The 27870-nt window shown below is 38.0% G+C and overlaps 1 protein-coding gene across 1 annotated transcript in view; it reads right to left on the reverse strand.

Annotated features, from left to right (window-relative positions):
- PRKG2 (protein kinase cGMP-dependent 2) overlaps window positions 1–27870 on the reverse strand; it is a 132402-nt gene that overhangs the window by 86048 nt on the left and 18484 nt on the right. The window contains exons 3-5 of the mRNA XM_069593207.1: window positions 6267–6433; window positions 1956–2069; window positions 435–540 (exon numbers count right to left, since the gene is read on the reverse strand). Of these exons, the coding sequence (XP_069449308.1) occupies window positions 435–540; window positions 1956–2069; window positions 6267–6433 (387 nt within the window). The remainder of the gene's footprint in view (window positions 1–434; window positions 541–1955; window positions 2070–6266; window positions 6434–27870) is intronic.

Genomic DNA, 27870 nt, shown 5'->3' on the forward strand with positions numbered 1-27870 from the left:
TGCCAATGAGAAAATGTCTCAGGTAAAGCAATTAAGGACAGTAAAATAATTTAATATTATTTTAAGCAAAGCATTATTACCTTTTGTTATCAACTTTCAAATTATAGGATATCTTTAAAAGTCAACTGAGCAACCCAAATGAATATTTTAGGAATTTTTTGGACATTACTCTATACTATGTGAAATGACTCCATCAACACAAGGGTAAAATTAGCAAGAGAAATAAATCAGTGAAAAGGCTAATGGGAATAAAACACAAATTTTCATATATAGTGGCATTTGCTGCAAGAAAATACTTGTGTTCCTTTGGCTTAATCTTGTGGAAAATGCTTAAATAAGAAAAGCTATAGTAAAATAATTACTCTGATAAAACCAACATACCCACAGTGTGGCTAGACCACCTTCTCTTTCTGCCATCAATGCGTTGCTCTTACCTTCTGAGGAAGTTTCTGTACTGTTCATCTCTAGCTTGAGCTGTCCTTCTCATTATATTCTGGAATACCTCTCGATCTAGTGCCCATGTTTTAACATTGGTAATAGCTTTAGAAAAATCAAGAAAATAATAAAACCCTGTTGAGCTCTTACATTAAGAAAACATTTCAAAATGTTAATAAAATTTTCATGTACTGTCATAAAATTATCTTTCTTGGAAAAGGCATTATTTAAACATGCAAAATGGAAGGAAGTAGTGATGTAAAGAGTAGGTAATTTTATAAAATCATTTTGGGCTTTGAAATGAACCATGATTTGGAAGTGAGCAGCAAAAGATTTCCATTCTAATTATGTTTTGCTTAGGGTGATATTAAAATTAGTTTGCAATTCTTAATTACACACTGCATCATCAGGACATATTTTAGATTTGGGCTGTGATACAAAAGAAAGCCAGCCAGCCTGCATCTATTCCAAAAAGTGAAGACTTCACAAGCAGATAATTGAAAGTTAAAGGTCTCTGCTTGTGAGTCTGTTTTTATGTCTTTTTATGTTGTTTAGACACCGTTGCTAACGAGAGCCAATATATTTTAAGAATCTCTATGGTTACTTTTACATAAAATATATAAAATCACTTTCAAAGAGATTATGCAAGACAGTTTTTGAGACAGCCTTTTCATAGGAAAGACATTAAAAGCAAGAATATATTCTAAAAAGGAAGAGAAGCAGAAGTAGTCACTCCAAAAGATCTATATGAAATTATGATAGTGAGATTTTTTTTATAGCAGTGTTGAGAGCCTACAGAATAAACCAAAATCAAAATCTCTGGTTTACTAAATTTCAGAGTGAATTAGAATTAGTTTGACATTCTTGTTAAAAATAAAGATCCCTGGGCCCCATTGCCAGACATTGCTTGGAGTGGAGACTTAGAATCTGCATTTTTATCAAATACTGCAACAGTGCTCACACAGATAACCTAACAAACACTGAGAAACACTAGATCTAAGTTAATTCAGAAGAAAACATGATATGACCATGAATAAAGTGAATAAAAACAAGAACCCTAAGGAGAAGCAATTGAATTAATCTCAAAAATCACTCAGGAAAACTCTCATTAATTAATTCATGTCCTTTTTGATATTTACACATTTTATTGGTATAATTACTTTTTCTGATTTATAATATGGTCATCACCTCATGGAGAATAGAAAGCAAACATTCTGGATGAGCCAAAGACAAATATCTACATAGTAAAAAGTTGACATTGGCAACTAAAGCAAATACTAGAATCAATTATGTTTAAAGCCATATTCATATTTTACATACAGGTATCCAATGGAAAGGTTTCTTTAAGCTTGAATCATTCAGACAAGTGCTTCAATATAAATCCTTTTATGAGCATTGCCTTTCTGTTAATAAGAGCATAAGGGGCATAGCAGAAGACAAAAAGACTCAGGATACAACAGTGATTTAGATTGTCTTTAACATTGTGTAGCAAATGAAAACTAGAGCATTTCTTCTGTTACCTTTCACAGAGGCAGTTCTTGTACAGTTGTATAAAATGGCTAGCTCCCCAAACGTGGTCCACATAGGGATGGATGACAGCAATTTCTCCCCTTGGAACACCTCTAGTCGACCCTCTATCAAGTAGAACATAAGAACACACAAATAATCAAAATCCACTGAGATTCCATAAATTAAAATAAAACAAGCAGAAGGTACACAAAGCACCCAGGTAAGATATCTTATGATTCTCATTGTAATAAAGTGGTTAGGAATGCAGACTGAAGCCCACTCTCTATTAGTTGATTAGCATTAAGAGGTACCCACTCTGCATGGGTTCCTTGTCAATATCTGAGATAAAATTAATCACATTTACTTCATATGGTGGTGACAAGTAAACAAGTTACTATAAGTAGGATCACAGAACCACAGATGGCACACAAGTGCCACATAAGTGTTAGCTCTTAGGAATTTGCTGGTGGTCCAGTGGTGAGGACTCTGTGCTTCCACTGCAGGGTGCATGGGTTTGATCCCTGGCTGGGGAACTAAGATCCTGCAAACTGTGCAGGGCAGCCACAATATATTGTCAGTGTTATTATCGTTACAAAGCTCTTTCCCTGAAGCAGCAGATGGCAAGTGTTTCATTTAAATTCATTCTACGCCCCAAAAAATGCAGCACATGAAACTACTTCTTTTGTACAAGAAACGCAACAATCACTTCATGTCCTGAAAACACAACAAAGGTGTTTACACTGGTGGAAAGACTAACTTGTCACGACTGAGAAGTGTTCTGGCCCTGGAGTCAGCCTGCCTGGCTCTGACTAGTCACTGGCTGTGTGACCTTGGGTAAGTTACCTCATCATGCCTTGTTCATTGTTTAAGGCCTCATTCACTGAAGTGAATTAATAAACGAAGTCCCTAAGGAGAGTGCTTGAGAAAAATAATAGCAAGAGAATTAAAAGACAAGCCACAGACTGAGAGAAAATATCTTTTTTGCAAAAGATACATCTGATAAAGAACTGTTTTACAAAATACATTAATGCAAAGAACTTTTAAAGTTCTTCAATAAGAAAACAGCCCAGTTTAAACACAGGCCAAAGACTTTAACAAACACTCACCAAAGAAGACATACAGATGGAAAATAAGCTTATGAAAAGATGCTCCATATCACATTTACAGGGAAAAACGAATTAAAACAACAATGAAATATCACTCTATCCCTAATAGAATGGCCAAAATTGAGAACACTGACACTACCACGTGTTGGAAAGGACGTGGAGCAATGGGAACTATCATATGCTGCTGGTGGGAATGCTAAATGGTACACCCAATTTGGAACAGTTTGGTGGTTTCTTACAAAATTAAACACACGTTCACCGTACAATCCAGCAACTGTGCGCCTTAGTATTTATTCAAAGGAGCTGAAAACTTAGGTCTACACAAAAACCTACACACAGATGTTTACAACAGCTTTATTCATAATGGTCAAAACCTGGAAATAACCAAGATGTCCTTCAGTAGGTAAATGGATAAATAAACTGTGGTGTGTGTATGTGAGTGTGTGTGTGTTAGTCACTCAATCGTGTCCAACTCTTTGGGACGCCATGGACTGTAGCCCACCAGGTGGGACTCCATGGACTGTATGGACTGTAGAAATGGACTGTAGCCCGCCAGGCCCCAGGCTCCTCTGTTCATGGAATTCTCCAGGCAAGAATACTGGAGTGGGTTGCCATTTTCCTCTCCAAGGGATCTACCCGACTCAGGGATTGAACCCAGGTCTCCTGAATTGTGGGCAGATTCTTTACCATTTGAACCACCAGGGAAGCCCAAAACTGTGATACATCCAGACAATGAAATACTATTCAGCGCTAAAAAGAAATGAGATACTAATCCATGGAAAGACAAGCAGGAACATTGAACACATATTACTAAGTGAAAGAAGTCAATCTGTAAAGGCTAAATAATGCATGATCCCAACTATATAACATTTGAGAAAAGGGAAAATGATGGAGAAAACTAAAAGATTAGCAGTTGCCAACAGTTCGGGGGAAGATGAATAGGCAGAGCACAGAGGATTTTCAGGACAGTGAAAATACTCTGCATGATATTATAATGATGGCTATATATCATTATACATTTATCTCATGGGATTTCTTTGGAAGGAATGATGCTAAAGCTGAAACTCCAGTACTTTGGCCACCTCATGAGAAGAGCTGACTCATTGGAAAAAACTCTGATGCTGGGAGGGATTGGGGGCAGGAGGAGAAGGGGACAACCAAGGATGAGATGACTGGATGGCATCACGGACTCGATGGACATGAGTCTGAGTGAACTCCGGGAGATGGTGATCAACAGGGAGGCCTGGCGTGCTGCGATTCATGGGGTCGCAAAGAGTCAGACACGACTGAGCGACTGAACTGAACTGATAGACTGCACAACACCAAGGATGGACTTCGAATGATTATAATGTATCAAAGTAAGTTCATCTTTGGTTATTAAAAAAAAAAAAACATCTTTCTAGTGAGTGATGTTAATAACAGGAGAGGCTATGGATATGGGTAGAGGGTATATGGGAAATCTCTGTTCTTTCCTATCAATTATTCTGTAACCTAAAACTCTTCTAAAATTAAAGAAAGACATAAAAAGAAAGAGCACTTGACAACAATCTTCAGCTAAGCAGAGGTTGGCAGGGAAGGAGAGGTAACTTCCTCACAATTCTTCTGCCTAGGTAATTCTCTCCTTTCCTTTCAAACAAATGCAAATAAAATCATAGCTAATCAAGTGTTAGTCGCTGGGTCCTGTCCAGCTCTTTGTGACACCATGGACTGTATCCCACCAGGCTCCTCTGTCCATGGAATTCTCCAGGCAAGAATACTGGAATGGGTAGTCATTCCCTTCTCCAGCAGATCTTCCTGACCTAGGGATTGAACCCTGGTCTCCAGCATTGCAAGCAGATTCTTTACTGTCTGAGCCACCAGGAAAGCTGATTAGCTAATTAAAACCATATGTAATAAGACCTATATTCTTAGAGGAAGAAAATGGCAGGGTTATTTCTCTTTCCCTTGAAGAACTGGTCTTTCCTTCTCCTAATTCACAGCTAAGTACAACCCCTCTGGGTCAGCTCTGTCTACCCAGTCATTCAATGCACCTGATCTGAATACCTATGTTGTGCATTAGTATACTGTATTGGTGTTTTTCTTTCTGGGAATCAGTTCTGATGAGGTGGATGAAACTGGAGCCTATTATATAGAAATTATGTCTTATACACATATGTCTCCCTCAGAACTCCCAAAGCCCAAATATGGGCTTTGATCATATTTGACCATAAATAAAAATTTATAAATTTGAAAAAGCATTGTTTAGATGGCCAGGAAGTAGAATAAAAGGCCACAGCACATTCCAGGTTAGCAGACCATCTGGGCAAGCTAGTCAACTTTTTTCCCTAAAACTCAAAAAGTTGAGGCAATTCAGAATTTGACAGAGCATTCAATAACGACAAGTCCTGTTCAGATAATTTCTTGCTTCTGTATCCAAAAAAAACACAAACATTGTTGAATTCCACTACAAGATTTGATATGCATTTGACATGCATCTGAGAAATAAATCCTTTTCCTTCTAACTATTATGATCTACCTAGCATGGAAGCATGTTCAAGTGATTGGGTATGGAGGAATTCCTTTAAATGGTTCTAAATACACCAGCCTTAATCTTAAGGCATTTCATTTGACTTATCTATTTTGTGCGCCACATAGGAAGTCCAGCTGTTGGTTAAATGCAACTAAATGATCTTTTGAAATCATTGGTATATAACCAGACTATCTAACAGAGCCACAAAAATAACTGTTTTCTTTTTCATGGTACAACAGTGTAAAAAGCCAGCACAAGCAGTGGTATTCTGAATATTCTAAAACACCTTTCTGAAGTGTCACTGTGATTAATAAGTATTAACTTTCAAATCAGATTGTTAAATTTGCATTCTGTCTCCACCACTAATGAGCTGTGTGGCCTTGGGTAAGTTACTTAACCTTTCTGTGACATAGTCCACATTAGTAATATGAAGATATTAGCACTTGCCTAAGAGAATTAGTGAGCTGAAATGAGATCTCTCTATTAAATACTCAGTAGGATGCTGGACATATAAAAAGCATTCTATAAATATTAATTATTAACATCAGGATGATTTGACCAATAAATATTATTATTTCATGAACTCAATCTGTTATATTTTCTACAAATAGAACAACCAATTTTGTATTTTTATAAATATGTGCAAAAAATCATTAAACAATAGGCAAATATTTGTTATATTATAACTAAAAATCTGTGAAACCCACCTGCAAGTACAAAGATATGGTTTCCTGGTTCTCCTTGCTTAATAATGTAGCTCCCTTGCTGGTAGTTTCTCCCATACATGCATTCCACCATGTCTTTGATCTGTTGAGGATCCAATCTCTTCAGAAATTGATTTTTATTAAGGGCATCTGTAATGAGCTTCTTCTCACTGATGTAATGGAAATGAAATGTTGAATTACAATTAGTGAAAAACATCTTTATTCTTAATATTACTACCCATGTGTTTACAGCTTTAACCAGTCAATCCTAAAGGATTTCAACCCTGAATATTCATTGGCAGGACTGATGCTGAAGCTGAAGCACCAATACTTTGGCTAACTGATGCGAAGAGCAGACTCGTTGGAAAAGACCCTGATGCTGGGAAAGACTGATGGCAGGAAGAGAAGGGGGTGACAGAGGATAAGATGGTTGGATGGCATCACCAACTCAATGAACATGAGTTTCGGCCAACCCTAGGAGACAGTTTCAGGACAGGGAAGCCTGGTGTGCTGCAGTCCACGGGGCATCAGAGTCAGACACGACTTAGCAACTGAATAACAAAAACAACAATTTACAACTTTTCCAGCAAGGACAAAAAGTCTTTTCTAGCTCTACCAACACTTGACCCTTATAACTACCATTCATTATGTGGAAATCCTTTGAAAATATTTTTGAATATTTTTCTGTTAATCATGATGAAATCAATTTTATCATCACTCTGAATTGTCATCATCACAAATGTAGCAAACTTCAAGATCTCTAGGTGCAATACTAATGCACATATGATTTTTAAAGGGAAAAAAGGCAGGTCTATAATGATAGACAGAAGGTTATGTAAGAGACTATAACACAGTACTCATTCATTAGTGTATATACATACCCAGTTCCCATGGTGCTAGTCATTTTTATCTTATTTAACCCTCACTACTATTCTATGAGATAGTGACTATTTCTACTTATAGATAAGTAGACTAAAAGCTGGGCTTCCCAGGTGGCACTAGCAGTAAAGAACCTGCCTGTCAAATGCAGGAGACTTAAGAGATGGCAGTTCAATCCCTGGGTCAAGGAGGGCATGGCAATCCATTCCAGTATTCTTGCCTGGAGAATCCCATGGACAGAGGAGCCTGGCAGGCTACAGTCCATAGGGTAGCAGAGTCGGACACGACTAAAGGACTGAGCATGCACACACAGACTAAAAGTTGAAAAGCAACTATTTTGCCCCCCTCCCAGGATTTAAATCTAAGTCTATGAGTCTGAAGTCTGTGCTGATTCCATTCCATCTCTTTCTTATTCTGAGCTGGAGAAGTCGCCTCCCCTGGGACTCATAAGGTTTGATCAGACATAGACGGTGATGGTGATAGTTTGGTTTTGCTTATGTTTTGACTCTTAGTATGCCTAGACTAGACAGAACCTACATTTACAATCTCACAGCATATTTAGTCCCCAAATCAGAAGTCCACTTGTTGATAATCCTAGAACACTTCAGTTTCTTTTGGAAAAGAAGTAGCTCAAAGCAATTACCTAATCGTCGTCACCAGATATTTCAAATGTTCTAACTAGCATATTTTACTGGTAGTTATCTTAGAATTATGTGCTAGAAGAAAAGTTGCCTTGTGGGCTAGGTGAGAAACTTTACACAATATATTTGCTTTCACTCAAATACAGTGTTTTGTTTTGTCTCGTTTTAATCAGAGTTTTTTCCTGTAGTTTTCATTCAAACTCTCTCCCATCCCTAGCTTTGTGTTTAAAAGTTGTGTTCTTTTCTACACAGCAAGTTCTCAAGGGATTTGTCTGGGAGTCCAGTGGTTAGGATTTAGCAGTTTTACTGCCAGGGCCCAGGGTTCAATCCCTGGTTGGGGAGCTAAGATCTCACATGCCTCATGGTGCAGCCAAATTTAAAACAAAAGAAAGAAAGAAGGTTCTCCAACCCAAAGTAAAAGTTCATGGAATTAGTACCTTATGATCCTCTTCATCAAGCCACAGGCTCCATGAAGGGAACAAAACACTCTCGTATAGAAGCTCCTTCTTCCCTATAGTGACTCCATCAGCTTCAGAGTCATCCAGACTCTCGGAGTACCTTGAAAACTTCCTTACTCTTTCATTTAATCTATCACCAAATCTTGCAAGTTCTCTTTACAAAATATACTGTTATCCATATTAGTTTCCACTTCCAAGGATGTCACCATATCCAAGAAAAAAATTCTTAGGTCTGGATAATTTTAACAGCTTCCTTTTGGTTTCTCAGCTTCTAATTTCTTACCCACGTCAGTCAGTTCAGGCACTCAGTTGTGTCTGACTCTTTGAGACCCCATGAACTGCAGCACACCAGGCTTCCCTGTGCATCACCAACTCTGGAGCTTAATCAAACTCATGCCCATCGAGTCAGTGATGCCATTCAACCATCTTATCCTCTGTCACCCGCTTCTCCTCCTGCCTTCAATCTTTCCCAGCATCAAGGTCTTTTCCAATGTAGTTCTTTGCATCAGGTGGCCTAAGTATTGGAGTTTCAGCTTCAGCGTCAGTATTTCCAATGAATATTCAGGACTGATTTCCTTTTGGATGGACTGGTTTGATCTCCTTGCCATCCAAGGGACTCTTAAGAGTCTTCTCCAACACCACAGTTCAAAAGAATCAATTTTTTTGGCACTCAGCTTTCTTTATGATCCAACTGTCACATCTATACACGACTACTAGAAAAACCATAGCTTTGACTAGACAGACCTTTATCAGCAAAGTCTCTGTTTTTTAATAAGCTGTCCAGGTTGGTCATAGCTTTTCTTTCAAGGAGCAAGCGTGTTTTAATTTCATGGTAATTACTTACCCTTGTAAGTGGTACTTACCCCTAGTCCATCCTATACTACACTATCAGATTAATTTTGGGAAAAATGTGGTTTAAAAAAAAAACACACAAACAAACACGTATACTATACCACACTATCAGATTCAGTTCAGTCAGTTCAGTCGCTCAGTTGTGTCCGATTCTTTCCAACCCCATGGACTGCAGCATGCCAGGCCTCCCTGTCCATCACCACCTCCCGGAGTTTACTCAAACTCATGTCCAGTGAGTTGGTGATGCCATCCAGCCATCTCATCCTCTGTCATCCCCTTCTCCTCCTGCCCTCAATCTTTCCCAGCATCAAGGTTCTTTTCAAATGAGTCAGTTCTTCAAATCAGGTGGCCAAAGGATTGGAGTTTCAGCTTCAGCATCAGTCCTTCCAATGAATATTCAGGACTGATTTCCTTTAGGATGGACTAGTTGGATCTCCTTGCAGTTCAAGGAACCCTCAAGAGTTTTCTCCAACACCACAGTTCAAAAGTGTCAATTCTTTGGCGCTCTGCTTTCTTTATAGTCCAACTCTATCAGATTAATTTTTGTAAAAAACTGACTTCACTCTGATCTCATTCTTCCTTTATCCACTAAAATTATTAATTCACTCAATTCATATAAAGTGAAAAAAAGACTTTTGCAAGATATTCTTCTTGGGGGAAATCTGTGAAAAATACCATAAAAGCTCCAACTTTCACAAGCCTTTCATGCGGTGTCATATTCCAGCAAGTATTTCTTCAATGCCCACATATCCCAATTTCCCAAAACATGTTCCCAGAAGCACTGTTCCTTTATAAACAAAAATTTTTTGAGTTTAGACAATTTTGGGAATTCACCATGCACACTTTAAAGTTTCAAAGAAATCCTACAGTAAACAAATCTGTTTAAATCAATGTTTTCCAAACCTCAACGTCTTCTTTATTTCTTTGTTTGGCTTAGCTTCTATTAACATTGCATGGAAGTATTATGAAAAGCCTTTTGCCCATAGAAGAAAATCAACATCCCACAATGTGGTATTCCCACATTTCTTATCACATGCATCCACTCTATACATCCAGTACTTACTCCCTAAAACAAATCCTTCGTTACAGATACATTGGTAACCTCATTGTCTCCTATGCCTGCCAGCTTCATCCTCAGACTTGGCACATGTTTTCTCCTGGAACTGAGTTTCTTTTCCCCTCAACCTACCAAATATTATACATCTAACAAGAAATCCCTATGACCGATGCTGCCTACATACAGTAGCTCACACACCCTTTTATTCTATCCCAAACTCCTAGAATATGTGTTTTCATGCCCATTCACCTCAACAAATTTACTAAGCATTTACTAAAGACATTAAAAGCAATTAAGCATGGTCCATGGCATCACCAACTCAATAGACATAAGTTTGAGTGAACCCTGGGAGTTGATGATGGACAGGGAGGCCTGGCATGCTGCAATTCATGGGGTCACAAAGAGTCAAACACGACTGAGTGACTGAACTGAACTGATAGCCTCAAAGAGTTTCTAGATCCTTTTAACTTAGTTTAGTACATAAACACATTGCAACATTCTTTTAGAAAAGAGTTCTATGAGTTTTTCTCCAAAGTAATTCATAAATTCTTGGACAAGTGAGTCTTGTCTTGAATTATCTGTTTATGAAGCTACATACAATAGTGATTAAGTGTATGAACTTTGCCACTCTTTCTCTAACTATGACATAGGCCAGCCATTATAAGCACAGCTCTCCCTGCTCACATAAAACAAGTATAAAAGCTGATTGAAATATATATTTACAAACCTGCTTGATAGCATTGGAGACCTATCAACACAGCAACAGCTTGATGAAGGATAATCAACAAGAGAACATGAACTTGACATTCACCTCTTCTTTTCCCTCTAAGGCATTTACTGATTTGTAGGCAGCACTGAGCAGAATTTTGGCAGCCTCAAAGAGCTTAGAAGACACAAGTCAGTGTTTAAGACACACCAAGACAGATCCTAGTAAACCTAGGATTACAGATGGGACATCAAAAGAGCTATAACCTAGAAGTAAAGACTAACCCAAACAGGAATAAAAAAAAAAAAAACTAACTTTAAAACTACAAATACTATTTTGGCTAAAAGTATTTGCCCTTGCTTAACTGCCTGTGAGAAGCAAAGGTAAATCTTTCTGTAAGGATGTTCACAAAATCTAGGGCTCAAATTTTCTCTGCATTTTTTCTATATGGAATACCTGGCATGTCATAAAAAATTACCAAGCATACCAGGAGAAAAGATCAAATGGATGAAGATGAAGAGGAAAAAGACAACAGAAACAGATCCACAGTAGATTAAAAAATTGTACGTATCAGGTAAAAACTTTAGTATAACTATGTTTAAGACAATCAAGGCAAAATAGAAAATGTTAACTGAGAAAATGAATATTTTTATGAATCATATAGAGAGTCTAGAATTTAAACATATAATTCCTGAAGTTTACAACTCAATAGATGGGTTTAAAATCTAATAAATCAAAGCTGATAAAGATTAGAAAATGAATATGGGCAGGCAGAATATATCCAGATAGAAGACTGGATCGAATCTAGGATAGAAAGAAGAACGATAAAATCAAAAGCAAAATATAGGAGACATATAAGGCATGATAGAGAAGTTGAGCATATATGTAAAGAAAGTGAAAGTGAAGTTGCTCAGTCGTGTCCAACTCTTTGCAGCCCCATGGACTACAGCCTACCAGGCTCCTCTGTCCATGGAATTTTCCAGGCAATAGTACTGGAGTGGATTGCCATTTCCTTCTCCAAGGGATCTTCCCAAACCAAGGATTGAACCCGGGTCTCCAGCATTATAGACAGACACTTTACCATCTGAGCCACCAACTGGGCCCCAAAGAAAGGGAAAAAATTAGTCTGAAACAATCTATGAAAACATCATATCTAAGAATTTTCTTAAATCAGTGAAAATGTATCAAGCTATGGACAAAATGTGCAACAAATGCCAAATAAAATATATACATAAAAAAGCATATTTAGTCTCATCATAGCCAAATTATTGAAAACTAATACAAAAGGAAAATCTATAAAGCAGTTGGAGAAAACAGGCGTTATTACCTTCAAATGGCTGATAATAGGACTGACTTACTCGCCAACATAAATTATGGAGACCAAAAGACAATGGAATATCTTCAAAGTGCTTCAGAGTGCCTAGTTCAATATCTTTACTCAGTGAAAAGAGCCTTTAAAAATTAAAGGAAAATGAATACATATTCCAAATACAATTCCACTGGCAACAGACTTAACAGAGAACAAAAATGATCCCAGATGTTAGAGGAAAGAAACAATGGGAAAAGTAAAGTGTGGGTGACTAAAGGAAACTCATCTTCATAAAAGAATAAAAATAATACCTTGTAGAGGGGGCTTCCCTGGTAGTCAAGGGGCTAAGACTCAGTGCTCCCAATGCAGGGGGCCTGGGTTGAATTCCTGGTCAGTGAACTAGATCCCACATGCTGCAGCTAAGAGTTTGCATGCCACAGCTAAAAGATCTCACAAGCCACAACTATTCATAAGACCTGGTACAGCCAAATAAATAAAAATAAATATTTAAAAAATAATACCTTGTAGAGTTTACAATACATGATAAATGTATGAAAACAAAAGCCGAAATTGCATGATCAGAAATGGAGTTAATATAAATTTAAGGTCTCGGTATTGATAAAAGTATTAATCTATATTGGAAATTGAATAAATTAAGAGTGAATGTTACAATTTGGGTAATTCCTACAAGATTAGTCTAAGAATGTTTAACTAGAAAGCTGCTACTGCTGCTGCTGCTAAGTCTCTTCAGTCGTGTCTGACTCTGTGCAACCCCATAGACGGCAGCCCACCAGGCTCCCCCGTCCCTGGGATTCTCCAGGCAAGAACACTGGAGTGAGTTGCCATTTCCTTCTCCAATGCATGAAAGTGAAAAGTGAAAGTGAAGTCCCTCAGTCGTGTCCGACTTTTCAGGACCCCATGGACTGCAGCCTACCAGGCTCCTCTGCCCATGAAATTTTCCAGGCAAGAGTACCAGAGTGGGGTGCCATTGCCTTCTCCAACTAGAAAGCTAACAGAAGGGAAAATGGAATAATAAATATACTTAATTAATTCAAGAAAATGGGAGGTAGAGAAAAAAGAAATCAAAGTGAAACAAAGTGAAACAACAATAGTAAGATGCTAAAGTTAAACCCAAACATTTTTATTTACATTAAATATAAATACATTAAATATCTCAATTAAAAGACCAGGTTGTCAGATTGATAAAAAAAAAAAGAAAGAAAATACCAAGTATATGTTGCTTATAAGAGGTATACCTTAAAGAAAATAGAAAGGCAGAAGATGATATACTATGTAAACACCAACTATAGGCATGGGTGTGTAAAAGTCACTCAGTTGTGTCCAACTCTTTGCAACCCTATGGATTGTAGCTCGCCAAAGCCCCCTGTCCATGGAATTCTCCAGGCAAGAATACTGGAGTAGGTAGCCATTTCCTTCTCCAGGAGATCTTCCTGACCTAAGGATCAAATTCCAGTCTTCTGCATTACTGACAGATTCTTTACAGTCTGAGCCACCGTGGAAGCCCAATTATAGGCATACCACAGAGATATTGCAGGTTCAGTTCCAGACAGCCACAATAAAACAAATATTGTAACAAAGTGAGTCATGTAAATTTTTTGGTTTATCAGAGCATATAAAAGCTATCTTTACACTATATTGTAGACTATTAAGTGTGCAATAGCATTACATCTAAAAAATGTACACACATTAATTATAAAATACTTTCTTGCAAAAACATGCTAACCATCATCTGAGTCTTCAGTAACTCACAGTAGTAATATTAAAGATCGCTGATCACAGATCATCATAACAAATACAGTAATAAAAAGTTTGAAATACTGTGAGAATTATCAAACTGTGATGCAAAGATATGAAGCGAGCAAACTGTTGGAAAAATGGGGCACCTATAGACTTGATGGACACGGGGTTGTCACAAATTTTCAATATGTAAAAAATGCAATATCTTAAAGTGCAATAAAGTGAATGCACAATAAAACAAGTTCTGCCTATGTAAAGAAAATTTTCCTTGATACAGGAAAGTAGGCTTTAATGAAAGATATTATTGCTAGAAATAAAGAGCAATATTTTATATTGATAGCATTGGGAAGATACATATATTTTAAATCTTTATCCATCTAATTAGATATCATCAAATTGACAAAAAGAATAACTGACAAAATTAAAAGAAGAAAGAGACAAACACAACCATTTTGGGAGATTTAATACATCCCTCTAAGTAATTAATAGAATAAGCAGGCAAAAATGAGTTAGAAAATAGAAGATCTAAACACCTGACTATCAAACTTTACTTAATCTCTTGACCTAATTCACATTTTAAAAAGCTGTACTCCAACAAACTCAGAATACACATTCTTTTCAATTACATGTGGAACCTTCATGAGAACTGACCATATGAGGATCATAAAGCAAATTTAACAAATTTCACAAGATTGAATAATACAAGCATATTCTTTGAAAACAATAAAAGCTAAAAATTTAAGCTAGAGATCAGAGACAAAATCAATAAAAAATAATCAGAAAATCCTCAAATGTTTGAGAACTGAGTAATATATTTCTGAACAGCCCAATGATTAAGAAAGATTAAATCATAAAGAAGCCAGATGAAATTTTGAAATAAATGATAAAAATGTGATTTTTCAAAACTTGTGGGATTCAGTTAATTCAAAACTAAGAGGAAAACTTACATTATTAAATAGCTTACAAAAGAAAACAGATTAAAAATGAGCAACCTAAGTGAAAGTGATTTAAAGAGCTAAAAAAAGAAAAGCAACTGAGTTTATAAAAAGGGAAAGGAAGTAACAAAAAAAGAAGCAGAAAATGACACAAAAAGAAAAAGTGCAATGAAGAGAATCAAAACAACTCAAAATACTTTATTTGAAAAGTCTAATAGAATTGATAAATTCATGGAGAATGGGGTGGGGGGGGGAAGGTTAGGAGGTTACGGAGAAAGAATAATTGCCAAAGTTGGAAATGAGAAAAGAGACATCACCGTAGATATCACAGATATGAAAAATGAAGGGATAATATAAACTATTTTTAAATTTTAGGTTAAAAGAAAATTCCCTAGAAAAATATAGTATACCCACATTGAAATTTTAAAAAAAGAGAGAGAGAAAATTTGATAAGCAATAAATAGATAAAAACTATTCCACAAAGAAAATTCTAGACCTAGGTGACATTATCTTTAAGTTTTCCAGATATTTAAGGAAAAAATATTATTAAGCTTATATAATCCTTTCCAGAATAGAAAAAAGAAAAAAATTCCAACTTATTTTTTAATGCAAGAATGGCCTAATAACAAAAACTCATATTACAGGAAAAATTAAAGGTTAATATCCCTAATAATGGAGAAGGGAATGGCAACCCACTCCAGTGTTCTTGCCTGGAGAATCCCAGGGACAGGGAAGCCTGGTGGGCTGCCATCTATGGGGTCACACAGAGTCCCTAATAAAGATAGGTACAAAGGTCAAAAACAAACACATCTAGACCAGACTAAAAATCAACATAATTAACCACATGAAAAGGGGAAAGGAGTAAAATACATAGCAAAATCTTATTGAATGAAGAAAAAGTATTTGATAAAATTAAACACTGGTATATGTTTTAATTTTTTTTTAAAAAAAGCACTTAGTAAATTAGGAATAGAAGGGAATTTTCTTAATTTGATTTTTTTTAAAAATCTGTAAAACAAAACAAAAACAGAAAGTATCATATCATTTCCTGGAAATGCTTTCCTTCAGATATTAGAAATGGGGACACTTCAATTTCACCCAGAATAGAGTCTGAGCAAATTTAATACAAAGAGAATAAAAGAATCAAAAAGGAAAAAAGTGCATCAAAAATATAAACACAGGAAAAGAAGTAATAAAACTGCCATTCTTTCCAAAAGACATGGTAATATAAATGGAAAACTCAAAAGAATGTACAGGTAAAACCATCAAAATTAATAACTGATTTCAAGAATCTTGCTGGATTCAAGGTCAATAAGCAAATTCAGTTGTATTTCTATATCCCAGAAGCAAAGTAAAAATGCAAATTTTTAAATTACATCATTTTTAAAAGATCAAAAATATCAACCAAATAAGATTATATATAATAACAAAATGTGTAAGCCGTATACAAAGTACAAAATAAGAGAAGTGAAAGAATATCTAAATAAATGGGGGCATATTAGCAGATCATGAATGAGAAGACAATTTTTTAATGATGTCTATTGTATTCAAATTGATCAGGATCAATGAAATCTCAATAAACATCCTAAAAAAAACCTTTTATTAAAATTGACAAGCAATTTCTAAAATTCTTAGTCATAAGAAAGCCCAAGAATAGCCATTACAACACTGAAGAACAATAGCAAAACTAAAAGACTTAAAGTAATGGATATTGAGAATTATTATTAATCAAAATAATTGAGAGACTATACTCTTGGCACAAGGATGGACAAAAAGACCTTTGGACCTGCACAGAGAGACCAAAAAGCCATCCAAACATACATAGATACTTGATTTATGACAACAGTTGTACTACAAAGCTACAGGGGGGAAGCAGACATCAATGGAGAATACATAAATTAAAAAGCGTTCACCCGTGTTAAATATCAAGAAAAAGCAAGTCAAAGCCACAGTGAGATAGCACAACATAAACCCTCCATAAACATACCCACCAGAAAGGCTAAAATGAAAACAATGCTAAATACCAGTGACGATGGAGAGTAACAACACTCATACAGTGCTGGTAGAGTATGTTCAACCATTCTGGAAAACTACTCACAGTATTTGGCAATCTATATTAAATGTGAACTTAGATAAAATGTACCACCCAGAAATTCCACTCCTAAGTGTTTTCGTGGTTGTTTAGTTGTTAAATCGTGTCTGACTAATTGCTACCCTATGAACTGATTATAGCCCACCAGGCTCCTCTGTTCATGGGATTTCCCAGGCAAGAATAGTGGAGTGGTTGCCATTTTCTTCTCCAGGGAATCTTCTTGACCCAGGAATCAAACCCACGTCTCCTGCTTGGCAGGTGGATTCTTTACCACTGAGTCACCTGGGAAGCCCATTCCTAGGTATATACCCATCATGAATCATATATAAATAAAAAGACATGTGTAAAACTGCTCATGGAAGCATTATTTAAATTTGCTAAACACCAGAATCAACCGAATGTCTATCAATAAGTAAAACTGATAAACTGTGGCACAGTCATGCAACAAGCACTATAAAGCAATGATAATAGCGAAACGTTGCCACACACAACGTCATAAATGACTCTCAGTATATAAACTAAAGAAGTCAGACTCCATAGAGTCTATACTCTATAATTCCATTAACATAAAGTTAAAAAATAGGCATAGTAATATTTGATAATACAAGTGCTACCTTTGAAGTGGGCTTCCCAGGTGGTGGTAGGGGTAAAGAATCTGCCTGCCAATGCAGGAGACGCAGGTTCGATCCCTGGGCCAGGAAGATCCCCTGGAGGAGGGCATGGCAACCTACTCCAGTATTCTTGCCTGGAGAATCCCATGGCTAGAGGAGCCTGGAGGGCTACAATCTATAAGGTCACAAAGAATGGGGCATAACACATACACATTTGAAATAGATAATGTTTAGGGATTGCAGGGAGCAGAGGGGCTTCTGAGGTACTGGTAAGGAAGATTCCATCTCCTGATCTATTTGGAGGTTACATGGGTGTGCTCATTTTATGATTTGAGCACATCAATTAAAAATTCACTTAAAAGCTAAAATGCGTATATGGCTTTGGAGGCAGAAGATCCTAGGTTCAAATTTCAACTCTGCCACGTCCTAGCTGTGTGACCTTGGTCAAGTCACTTAACCTTTCTGAACCTCAGATTTCTCCCCTGTAAAAAGAGCTGAGTAATCATAACCTATATCATACAGATACTATGCACTTAACTAAGATAAGATGCCAATACATACCTAATAAATGGCAGTAATAGTTGTAGTTGGCAATAGTAGTAGTTATAGGATGCTTTCGTCTGGGGAAGAGTGGGATGGGAAAAGTTCTGGAAACCACAAAGAAGCACTGCAAAGACCCTATGCTCAGTTCAAAGTTCCTCCAATAGGGCTGGATCTCAAATTGATGCCCATCAGTGGCAGGTCCATTGATAATCCTTTTGTAATCCTTTTATACCCCCAACTTAAATAATCAACATTCTTTGAAGCAATAAATTCCTGTCCTCTCGGTTGCTTCAGGAAGTTTAATTTGTCAAAGTCCACTGACAGTTCTTGCTAAGCCAGGCTCTCCATCTTCCTTCACTGGTCCTGTTTACTACAGGCCTGTGTTCTCACTGTTTGTTTTTGTCAGGCCATAGAATGTGTCTTGCAAACTTCTTTGCACAAAGCTCAGTGCCCAGTAGGGACCAGGGGCCTCCACCTACTTTCTTATCTGTCAAGTATTTCTTGTGAGCACAAAGGCCAAGGCAAATTTACTTGTGTGGCATTTCATAGCTTAATCATATATACGAATAGAAAGCATATGATAAGGCATATTTTTAGAGGGCCCAAGATCAAAAGCTATAATACCAGGGCTTGATTCCTAATTCTGTCCCTTATAAGTTGTGGAACCCTGGGCAAGTCACTTAATCTCAAGTTTTCTCAGCTGTAAAATGACAATAAACACAGTCCACAGGTCATAGGATTTCTATGAGAATTAAGTTAGTTAACCATACAGAGCACTAAGAATATGGCCTGGCACATAAAATATATTACAGAAGCGATAGTGGTACTATTATAGGTCAGTAAGTTACCAGCAACTTAAAAATCTTTGAGTTAACACAGCTCTAAAAGTACTATACTTGAGATCCGCTGCTATTTATTAAAGGAGACTTTTCAATGATGTAAATAAAACTTCTGATAGTCCAGACCGCTCACCTGTTCAGCCTCCCTATGCTCAGGGTACTCCAGGCTCACAGACCTCCAGATGTGCCAGGCTACTTTGTCTCCCAGCCATCCACTCCTCCTCAAAATCCAGGTCAATGCCAGCTCTTCCATGCAGGTTTCCTTGATCCCACAAAGCAAATGATGCTCCTTCCCTCCTTCATATACCCATCTCTTAGGACATCAATTATGCGAGACTGCAATACATTTTAATTTCCCCAAACAGACTGTGATCTTCAAGGGTATGACTACCCTTTCCTCTTTCTCTACCTAAAATCCAGAATGGCACCTGACACAATGTAGGGACTCAACAGAACTAACATAAAGCACATTTAATTTCCAGCTTAAAAAATCCATGTGCAGAAAGAAGAGCAGAAATGGGAAATGCCAGTCACCCACAAAACAGGCACAGAAAATAAGCAAGATAAGGCTTCTCTGGTGGCTCAGATGGTAAAGAATCTAGTTCGATCCCTGAGTTGGGAAGATCCTCCAGAGGAGAACATGGCAACCCATTCCAGTATTCCTGCCTGGAGAATCCCCATGGACAGAGGAGCCCAGCGGGCTACAGTCCATGGGGTTACAAAGAGTCAGACACGACTGAGAGACTAACACTTTCACTTTTCACTTTCAAAACTTTTTGAGTAATAAATCAACAAGAAATAATAGCTAACAAATGCACACTTTTATAATTTGAGAAGCTAGCATGAAAAGATGAGGTCATTCCGTGGGTAATCAGAAAATGAGCATGACTTCCTCCTGTCAACCTTCTTACTCTATATGGCCCATGTAATTGAGTACAGTTGTAATTTAATCATGTTTACTGTTACTTCATGCTTACAACATTTCTCTCTCCCTTTCTTAAATGTGTGCAGATGAACCAGTTCCTGGGAGGATCCAAGAATAGAGTTGAACAATGAAAAGTTGAAAACAACCACAGTTTCTAAGGCCATTAATCTAACACACACAATGATGGGCATTATCATCATTGTGCTGCGTGATAATTAGGTAGAAATGGTAAATAGTTCTCTTAGACGTCGGTAATGAGCATTGCTCTTAAAGTGTCAAATTGAATATTTCTGGGGTCAGCTGCAGGAAGGCCTGTTCCTATAAAAAAAAAAAAATGGTTCTCAATTGTCACTGCACATTAGAATCATCAAGGGACCATCTGTAAATCCTGTACCCAGGGTCCTCACCTCAAACTGATTTAATCAGATTCCTTCGGGGTTGCACCAGGACATCAGTATTTTTTACTACTCCCCTGGTGATTATAATGTGCATTTGCACTTAAGAATTACAGCTGTAAACAAGAAAACACAAGGGAGTCAGAAGCTGCTTTTTTCCCTCTATTTTCCCACAGTGCTGGGAATAAGCCTCTACTGAAGGTGCAACAAGCAGTCAATCAGTTACTATTAAGAAATTAGCAGCTGATTAATTAATACTCAACTGATGTTCATCTTTCACAAGACTTTGCTATATCTGATTGTCCTTTGCAAGATAACCAATAAATGCAGGAAAGCGACAATCATTACTCTTATTCCTTCTTCCCAGCATCCTATATGGAATCTGAAACAGCCTGGCACTCGGGGACATGCTGTCAAATCAGCCTCAGGCATTTATTTTTTTCAATTGTGGTAAAATACACAACACAAACTGTACCATCTCAACTATTCTTAAGTGCACAGCTCAGTGGCATTAAACGCATTCCCAATACTTTGCAACTGTTGCCACTGTCCATCTCTAGAACTTTTCTCATCTTCCCAAACTAAAACTCTGTACCCGTTAAACAATAACTAAAACTCTGTACCCATTAAACAATAACTTAAACAAGAACTCCTCCCAGCCCCTGGAAACCCATTCTGCTTTGTGTATCTAGGAATCTGACTCTCTAGGTACCGAAAATAAAGTGGAATAATAATATTTATTATTTTGAGGCTGACTTATTTCACTTAGCATAATGACTTCAAGGTTCATTCATATTGTAGCATGAAAAGGAAGGGTTTCCCCACTCTCTCTTAAGGCTGAATAATAACTCATCATATGCATACACTCCATTCTGTTTATCTTATTCACCCATCAATGGGTGTCTGGATCATGTGGATATGCTGTTATGACTATGCATGTACAAGACTCTGGGGTTTTATATACGGCTTTACATATCCAGCATGGCCAACATTCTTTGCCAGAGAATCTCACACCAGAGATTCAAAGGAGCTGGTATGGTGTGCAGAATTCCAAGATGGCCCCATGATCTCTATCCATCTGATGTCATACTCTCATGTAGTCCACTCCCCTTGAGTGGAGAGGGAATCTGGGACTTGCTCCTTACCAACAGAATACGGCAACTGTGATGGTAGGGTTGGCCAGTGTATGTTATATGTGACTTCATCTTTTTAGCCAATAGTAATAAGAGATTCTCCAGGTGAACCAAAGTAGTTAGATGGCCCCTGTGTAGGACATATGGGACCAGGAACTGTGGGCAGACCTCACACCAGGAATTGAGAGCAGCCCCTGGCTGACAGCCAGCAAGAAAATGGGCACCTCAGTCCTACCACCACAAGGCACTGAATTCTGTCAACAATCACTGGAGCTTAAAGAAGGACATCCTCCTTTTAGAGAAAGCACTAAAAAGGATACTGGTGGATACCAGTAAAAAGGATACCTTGAATGCAGCCTTGTGAAACTCTGAGCAGATGACCTCATAGCCTTGACTCCTGACCCACAGAAATGATAAGATAACAAATATGCATTGCTTTAAGCTGCTAAATCTGTGATAACTTGTTATCCAACAATAGAAAACGAACACACCAGAGTTTCTCTTGAGTTTCTAGTTCCAAGAAATATCAAATAGTATCTTTCCCTGCTCACTTTTTTCTTCTCTTTTTCTCACCTCATCTGGAGAGAAGAGACTAGAAGCTACCAATCTTTCTTCCACATTTCTCAGAGCTTGATAAAAATTGGTGCCTGAAATTTACTAATTACAATGAATGTGTCATGACAAACAAATACTCCTAGAAGAATTAAAAGGAAATCAGGAGTTCCTGATCCTTCACACTTTAATATGAATTACATATAAATTATCTCCTGGCCATTCCTGACCATAGATCTTGAAAAACAAAAAACTTTGTCAAGCAAGACTACGCTGAAAAATCTACAACTCAGCAATGCTTCTAAGGAAAGTTGGCATGGAGGAGAGCAGACAAACTACCTTAAAATAAGACTTTAAAAAAGAAAAAAGTTTAGCTAAAAGATAATTACAACAAATGTATCTTCTACATAGAAGGTACCCCCAGAGTCTAAAAACTTTTCCTTGGCTTTAGATTTTTTCCCTCTTCTTGAGAATTCAACTGCAGTTTAAAATGCTAGAAAAAGTCAGTGATGGGAGCTAAACTGCTTAGACTTGGCAGCTCTGGAAACTGACTGCACTGGCAGAAGTCAGTGATGATGCCTCTCTCTGATTGGACAGGCTAAGAGAAAAGGCCACTGTCTTCTCATTCACACTATTTCTGCCACACTCTCTCCTGGCACTCTAGCAAGGAAATGGGCAGTGTCTGGAATGGCATGAAATGTGTGTGAAGGAAAAAATGGGTCAGAAAAGAGTAACTCATTTCAGAAGACACTTAAAAGTCATAAGTGGCTCTGCCCAGTCCCCCAGGCCCTGCCAATTCCCCAGGACAGTCATTCAAAGCCAAACCTCCTATCTATTTACAATAGCCAGGACATGGAAGCAACCCAAATGTCCATTAACAGAGAAATGGATAAAGAAGATGTGGTACATCTATGCCATGGAATATTACTCAGCCATCAAAAAGAAAGAAATAATGCCATTTGAAGCAACATGGATGGGCCTAGCGATGATAATACCAAGTCAGACAGAGAAAGACAAACATCAAATTATATCACTTATATGTGAAATCTAATCGTACAAATGAACTTACAAAACCAAAATCGAGTCACAGATACAGAAAACAAACTTATGGTTACCAGGGGGAAAGGTGGTGGGGAAGGAGAGAGAAACTGGGAGATTGGGATTGACATATACCTACTACTAGCTATAAAAGGATACGAATAAGGACCTGCTGTATAGCACGGAACTCTGCTTAATACTCTGCAATGACTATGGTCTTCCCTGGTGGCTCAAACAGTAAAGACTCCATCTGCAATGCAGGAGACCTGGGTTTGATGCCTGGGTCAGGAAGATCCCCTAGACAGAGAAATGGTTACCCACTCCAGTATTCTTGCCTGGAGAACTCCATGGACAGAGGAGTCTTTCAGGGTATAGTCCATGGAGTTGCAGAATAAGACACGACTGAGTGTTGACTCATTGGAAAAGGCTCTGATGCTGGGAGAGATTAGGGGCAGGAGGAGAAGGGGACGACCCAGGACGAGATGGCTGGATGGCATCACGGACTCTACGGACATGAGTCTGAGTGAACTCCGGGAGACGGTGATAGACAGGGAGGCCTGGTGTGCTGCAATTCATGGGGTCGCAAAGAGTCGGACATGACTGAGCGACTGAACTGAACTGAACTGAGCAACTAACACTTTCACTTTTTCAATGATTTATATAGGAAATGAATCTAAAAAAGAGTGGATATATGTATAAATGATTCACTTTACTGTACAGCAGAAACTACACATTTTAAATCAACTATACACCAATAAAGAAAAAAACAAAGTCAGCCCTGCTATATTCACCTGGAGTAACTTATTTAGAGGCAAGCAGATCCACAAACTGCTATAAATATCCTATAAATTAAAAAGAGAGCAGGCAAAATATAATGAGTGCAGGTTTCAGAGTTGTTCTGATTACGTGGCAGCTGTCTCAGCATCTAGGTGATGGTTACCCAGCTTCAGGAGCTACTGAAGACCAACATGGGCTAGTTACTTATGCTTGGTAAGCCTTATACAATAACACTCACCCAGCAGGCTTGCCTGGCCTGTATTAGGTACTAGAAATTAGTACTTACGGCCACTGATACTAGTCTAATGCTGGTAGTGGAAGAAAATTAGGAGCAAACAAAATAAACATGTAAGTGAAAGAAATGAGGGAGAGAAGACAAAAAGAACTAAGAAAGAAAACAACAAAATTAAAGAATTCAATACTCAATAAACATTTGTTGAACTGAACTGAATGTGTTCATCTGAAGACGTAAAGGGAATTACCCAGCCAAGGATATTGGGTTAAAAATGGCTGTGGGTTTTGCGTAATATAAAAACATCACAGAACATGCTATAACTCAGGAATATCAAACGTCAGGGGAGGGCAAGGGGGCTCCGAGTTAGCTTGGTACTTAGAAAAAGCGCTTAGATTTTTGATTCTTCACAATGATTAGTCCTCAAGTCCTGAATGTTTCCTGACGCATAATTAAACATTTTCTCTAATATCTAGCGACTGATAGACTGGGAGACGTGAGGATAAAGCGAGAAGGAACAGAGTGAGACTATAAACCAAGCTGAAGGTAATTTGAGCGGTTGACAGAGGACTCAGTGAGGTGCAGGGGGAGAAGAGCCCACGCCCTTTGGCTTCTAAAGGAAGAAAAGGCAGGGTAGGAAGTGACAGGGGCTGGGTGCTGACTTGAAAAGCACTGCCATCCCTTCCCCCACCACTGCCCAACCCCAAGGGGAACCATTCAGTTTGCAGGCTGCACACAGTGCTAGAGAACACACCTTTCCCCACCAGGCAGATTTTGCACTGGCAACTTGGTTCAGCAGATGACCTTGAGCAAGCTGTTGAATGCCTCTGACCTTTCATTTCACCTTTAGTCTAAGGTTAAAGTTAACACCAACTTCCAGTCTCCATGAGATAATAAACAGAAAACTACAGACCTCTAGCAGTTAGCCAAACACTTGGTCTTCTCACCCAGTTCCTGAGTAGCCAGCTCTGATCTGGACGTCTAAATGCACGTTACTGCTATTAAACATAAACTTCTGATTTCAAGCATTCTGACTTTTAGTGGACACAGAATCCAGATCCTTTCACTCACAGCTTCATGGCCATCATATCACCTCACAACTGGACCTTTCTCTTTTTCCTTCCCTTGTATTTACTGAGAGCTTCATTTTTTTTTTTTTTTTGCTTGTCTGAAGACATAGGTTAAGACAATAGTCACAAGCATATGCATGAATGTTGTTAACTGTCCAACTAATAATTAAGTCTGTACATACACTCTTAAAAATCCTCAATAATCTATGTAAAATGTAAATAAAGACCCTCTCATAACAGCAACATCTAAGCCACTACCTCTTGGAATAAAAAAAAGTTTGTTTCCCTTCCACACTCAGCAAAAATTTCCTCCACTGCAAACTGATAACAGGGCATCACTTTCTCGAAGTACAGTTTTCAGGAAGAAATAACAATAGCAGGGAGCTGTTTGCAACCATATCAAAAAAAAATAGAAATGTGTCTATCTGGTGGCTCAGAGGGTAGGTAAAGCATCTGCCTGTAATGAGAGAGACCCGGGTTCAATCCCTGGGTCAGGAAGATCACTGGAGAAGGAAATGGCAACCCACTCCAGCATGCTTGCCTGGAGAATCCCATGGACAGAGGAGCCTGGTGGGCTACAGTCCTTGGGGTCTCCAAGAATCAGACATGACTGAGCAACTTCACTTTCTTTCTTTCTAACTATATATCTAATTTTTTATAAGGCCAACCAACTAAAATATAAAGAACCCTCCTCTAATTTTCATTTTGGTATATTTGTTATAATGAACTTTTTTGTCTTTTTGGAGTATACTTGACTTGAATACCAGACCACCTGACCTGCCTCTTGAGAAACCTATATGCAGGCCAGGAAGCAACAGTTAGAACTGGACATGGGACAACAGACTGGTTCCAAACAGGAAAAGGAGTACATCAAGGCAGTATATTGTCACCCTGCTTATTTAACTTATATGCAGAGTACATCATGAGAAATGCTGGGCTGGAATCAAGATTGCCGGGAGAAATATCAATAACCTCAGATATGCAGATGACACCACCCTTATGGCAGAAAGTGAAGAAGAACTAAAGAGCCTCTTGATGAAAGTACAAGAGCAGAGAGAAAAAGTTGGCTTAAAGCTCAACAATCAGAAAACGAAGATCGTGACATCTGGTCCCATCACTTCAAGGCAAATAGAATGGGAAACAGTGGAAACCGTGGCAGACTTTATTTTGGGGGCTCCAAAATCACTGTAAATGGTGATTGCAGCCATGAAATTAAAAGATGCTTACCCCTTGGAAGGAAAGTTATGACCAACCTAGAGAGCATATTAAAAAACAGAGACATTACTTTGCCCACAAAGCTTCGTCTAGTCAAGACTATGGTTTTCCTATAGTCATGTATGGATGTGAGAGTTGGACTGTAAGGAAGGCTGAACACTGAAGAATTAATGCTTTTGAACTGTGGTGTTGGAGAAGACTCTTGAGAGTCCCTTGGACTGCAAGGAGATCCAACCAGTCCATCCTAAAAGAGATCAGTCTTGGGTGTTCATTGGAAGGACTGATGCTGAAGCTGAAACTCCAATATTTTGGCCACCTGATGAGAAGAGCTGACTCATTGGAAAAGACCCTGATGCTGGGAAAGATTGAGGGCAGGAGGAAAAGGGGACAACAGAGGATGAGATGGCTGGATGGCATCACCGACTCAATGGACATGAGTTTGGATAAACTCCAGGAGTTGGTGATGGACAGGGAGGCCTGGCATGCTGCAGTTCATGGGGTCACAAAGAATCGGACATGACTGAGTGACTGAACCGAACTGAACTGATACAGCAAAAGTAATTCAGCATGTGTGTATATGTATACATATATAATATATAAATATGTATATAAATGTTCTTTTTCAGATTCTTTTCCAGTTGAGGTTATTACAAGATATTTAAGATGGTTCTGTGACACACAGTCTTTGCTCTGAACAGACTTTTTTAAAAATATTTATTTATTTGGCTGCATTGGGTCTAGCTGCAGCATATGCGACCTAGTTCCCTGACCAGGGATCGAACCTGGGCCCCCTGCATTGGGAGCACAGTCTTAGCCACTAGATCACCAAGGAAGTCCCTCGAATAGATGGCACATTTCTTGGTTTTGAATCCCATTTCCAATAGTAAAAGCTGTGTAACCTCAGGCAATTATTTAATTTTGTATGCCTCAGTTTTCTCATATATAAAATGGTATATAATAATCATATCTATTATGACTGTGATAATACTAATATACATCTCATATGTTTACTTTGAGGATTAAATAATTCCATATTTGTGAAGCACTCAGAGTGGTGTCTGGCATATCATTAGTGATGTATAAATGTTGTTATTACTATAATCATGCTCATTCCATGGAAATACTTTTGCTCAGTAGAAGAGCCGCATTTTTAGAAGGCAGATTGAAATGTTCAGCACTGCTTTAGACACGAAGAACAAATGATAACAAACATACTCTTCCTTGCTGTTTTTCCATATCTTGTTTAAAAGGGTGACTCACGAGCATGTTCCACTTTTACCTATTCTGCTCCTGGGGTGGGAGTGACAAATGAGACTAATTGTCCTTCCCAACACTAGAGTCAACATCTGAAGTCAAACAGCAAGTCTTTGTTTTATCTTTCCTTTTCAAAGAAGAACAATAGTTTCAAATGATAGTTTAAGTGTTCTTAGTGAAAGGCAGTCATACCAGCAACTTGCCAGATGTCTCTGATTAATCTGCCTGTGTTCCACCAGACATTCTGCATGAGCTTGTAATTTTGTTCTGCCGGTGCTGAAGTTTGCTAAACAATGTCTACATAGACGGAAAATTTAATTTCAGTAAAAGGTCTGA

Source organism: Ovis canadensis, chromosome 6 (genome assembly GCF_042477335.2).
Source record: "Ovis canadensis isolate MfBH-ARS-UI-01 breed Bighorn chromosome 6, ARS-UI_OviCan_v2, whole genome shotgun sequence".
In the NCBI taxonomy this organism is placed as follows: domain Eukaryota; kingdom Metazoa; phylum Chordata; class Mammalia; order Artiodactyla; family Bovidae; genus Ovis; species Ovis canadensis.